General features: G+C 32.3%; 1 protein-coding gene across 1 annotated transcript; it reads left to right on the top strand.

Moving 5' to 3' along the window:
- The first annotated feature begins 1,755 nt into the window (after positions 1-1,755).
- On the top strand, positions 1,756-2,682 carry LOC127666118 (olfactory receptor Olfr180-like). The gene has a single exon (XM_052158847.1). It carries the CDS (start codon positions 1,756-1,758, stop codon positions 2,680-2,682), a length of 927 nt encoding a protein of 308 aa, XP_052014807.1.
- The last annotated feature ends 438 nt before the right edge of the window (positions 2,683-3,120 follow it).

Genomic DNA, 3,120 nt, shown 5'->3' on the forward strand with positions numbered 1-3,120 from the left:
TTGATGGAAGACTTTTTAACTATGCAGTATGATGGACATAATTCCTAACACAGACTTATAGATCACTGCTGGGATTTTCATTCTCTTAAAGGCAAACACTTTAGAGAGTGATGCACATATATTCATAAGTTCTGACACTTGTATGATAAAGCAAAGAATATACTGAGAAAAACTCCTCTTAGTAAAATCAGGTAAGGTCTACTTAGGTCTACTTTTAACATTTGCTGTTAAATATATTACTTAGGATATTATAATATAGCAATAAAATATAATATAAATATATTATTTATATTTCTAAATTTCATGTCATTTTTGGTCTTCTGGATAAGTAAAAGTTGTAAAAATAGAGGGAGCTGTAACACAATAATTAATATGAATTTCTGAAAGGATGAGATTTTAGAATATACACAAAATCACAAAATATTCTGCTAAGTAAAGCAAACAGTTACATTGAATGTTATCTCAATCTTACATAACTTGACACATTGCATCTAGTTATTAGAAGAAAGAAATTTCCACAATTTTTTTCATGTTCTGATTATGGAAATGCAAACACATTAAGAGCTTCAAATTAACACAGTACCTTAGTTAGTATGAACTAATATACCACTGAAAAGGGGAAACAAACTAGACTTCCAATATTCTTTTAAAGTTTAAAAGGTTTTCTGAGTAAACATTGAAACAATTTTAAAATGAAAAATTATTTATTAGATTTTATCTATTATAGTATAAAGTAGACAATCGTAATATTCTAAAGAAACATTAGAATAAATATTCTTATTTCATAAGGGAAGATTTTGAACAATATCATTTTAGATTATTCTTATTAAATTAACTTATTTCTTTCTTTTTCCCATGTAATATATACTGATCATATTCTTTCCCCTTCCTAGGGTCTCTGCCTCTTTCTTGATATTAAGAGACAGATGTCACACTACTGCAAGAAAACAGCATCAACAAGACTCTTCTTGGAGGTAATAATGCTATGAGCAAAGGAAAGTTGTCACTTAGATTCATTATTAGGATATAGAAAATATGATCACCTGGTCAAGATGACTGACAGAAGCTGTGGATGGAATAATTTCTTCTTTGAAATCATTCCATTCAGAATTCTGTAGCAATATGCCTCAAAATATTTAAAGTATAGTTAAAATTATTGAGACATGTTAGAAAAACTGAAGAGGATAAGTTATGAAATTATGCAGAAGAAATCGTGTATCTAACTGCTTGATAATAATATGCCTCATTATTCATAGTATGACACTATTGTGGTCTAGGAAATTGAGTGAAATTTTGATTAAACAGTTTCACATGTAAAATATTCTCATACTTTTTAAAATATCTGTAATCTGGGAGAAAGTTGAAAATAATTTTGTCATATTTGTAAGACAACTGATTTTAAAATATTGGGAGAAAGGGAAATGAACAGAGAAAAAAATAAAACAAATGAAATACCAAATCAGATCTGAGTAACTTAAATTTTTTATGTCTTTATATGTTTTCAGAAAAGTAACTTTTTTTTCAATTTACTTATATACCCTGGAGGTATTAAGTAGCCCAATGAATTTTGAGAATCAAAGATGGTAATGCTTTAAGAAAAAAGTATCTCAAGGAAAAGAGAAGACTTTCTTTGCAAAGACAGTAGGTGATGTTTGGAAAAGAAATCCCCTGTCTATTATACAAAGCAAAGTGGGAAATGATCAGACCATAGTTGCAATCTGACATCCTTATTACTTGTCAACAGGGAAGCTGAAGATGACCGAGGACAACTACTCCTTGACAACAGAGTTCATCCTCATAGGATTCTCAGATCACCCAGACCTGAAGATACTTCTGTTCCTGGTGTTCTCTGTCATCTATCTGGTGACCATGGTGGGGAATCTTGGGCTGGTGGCCTTGATATACATGGAGCCTCGTCTCCACACACCCATGTACATCTTTCTGGGCAACCTGGCTCTGATGGACTCCTGCTGCTCCTGTACCATCACTCCCAAGATGCTAGAGAACTTATTTTCTGTGGACAGAAGGATTTCTCTCTATGAATGCATGGCACAGTTCTACTTTCTCTGTCTTGCTGAAACTACAGACTGCTTTCTTCTGGCAGCAATGGCCTATGACCGCTATGTGGCCATATGCAACCCACTGCAGTACCACAGCATGATGTCCAAGAAGCTCTGCCTTCAGATGACCACAGGAGCCTACATAGCTGGAAACCTGCATCCTATGATTCACATAGGGTTCTTGTTCAGGTTAACATTCTGCAGGTCTCACACAATCAAGCACTTCTTTTGTGATGTCCTTCCACTATATAGACTCTCATGTGTAGACCCTTATATCAATGAACTGATGATACTCATCTTTTCTGGTTCAATTCAAACATTTACCATTACTGTAGTCCTCATTTCTTATTTCTGCATTCTTTTCACCATATTCACAATGAAGTCCAGGGAGGGAAGAAGCAAAGCTTTATCTACCTGTGCATCCCACTTTCTGTCTGTGTCAATATTCTATGGGTCTCTCCTCTACATGTATATTAGACCAAGTTCAATTAATGAAGAGTATAAAGACATACCTGTTGCTATTTGTTATACCCTAATAGTTCCTTTATTAAAGTCATTTATTTATAGTCTGAGAAATAAGGAAGTAATTAATGTGATCAAAAGAACAATGAAGAGACAATAGTAAAAGCTCTTTGAAAATGAACTTGAATTTCAAGTACATCTATGGATACTTATAAAACAGCAGAAAAGCACAACTTTGTATTGTTTTACATTAAATAAATGAAATACATTATACTTTATTCAAATTAGGCCAGAACAAATGAGATTATTAAATTTTACTTAGAAATCTTAGATGCTATATGAGTTAGGTCATCAGAGGGATTAGTTCTTGAAAAGTCTTACAAATGCTGGAAATGCACGTTAGCATTGTAAAGGTAGCTTTTTCTTAATTATTGATGAAACCTTTGATCCCAAATCATAAAATAAAATATCAAAAACATTGTAATGTCTTTTCTAATAAATCTTTGTTTAAAATTTTCACTCCTTCGAAGCTAAGTCTATGCTTGTGTATAGTTTTACTTTAACCTCCTTTTTGCCTTTGTACTCATACAGATTTCTT

The sequence above is a fragment of the Apodemus sylvaticus genome, chromosome 15, assembly GCF_947179515.1.
Source record: "Apodemus sylvaticus chromosome 15, mApoSyl1.1, whole genome shotgun sequence".
NCBI lineage: Eukaryota > Metazoa > Chordata > Mammalia > Rodentia > Muridae > Apodemus > Apodemus sylvaticus.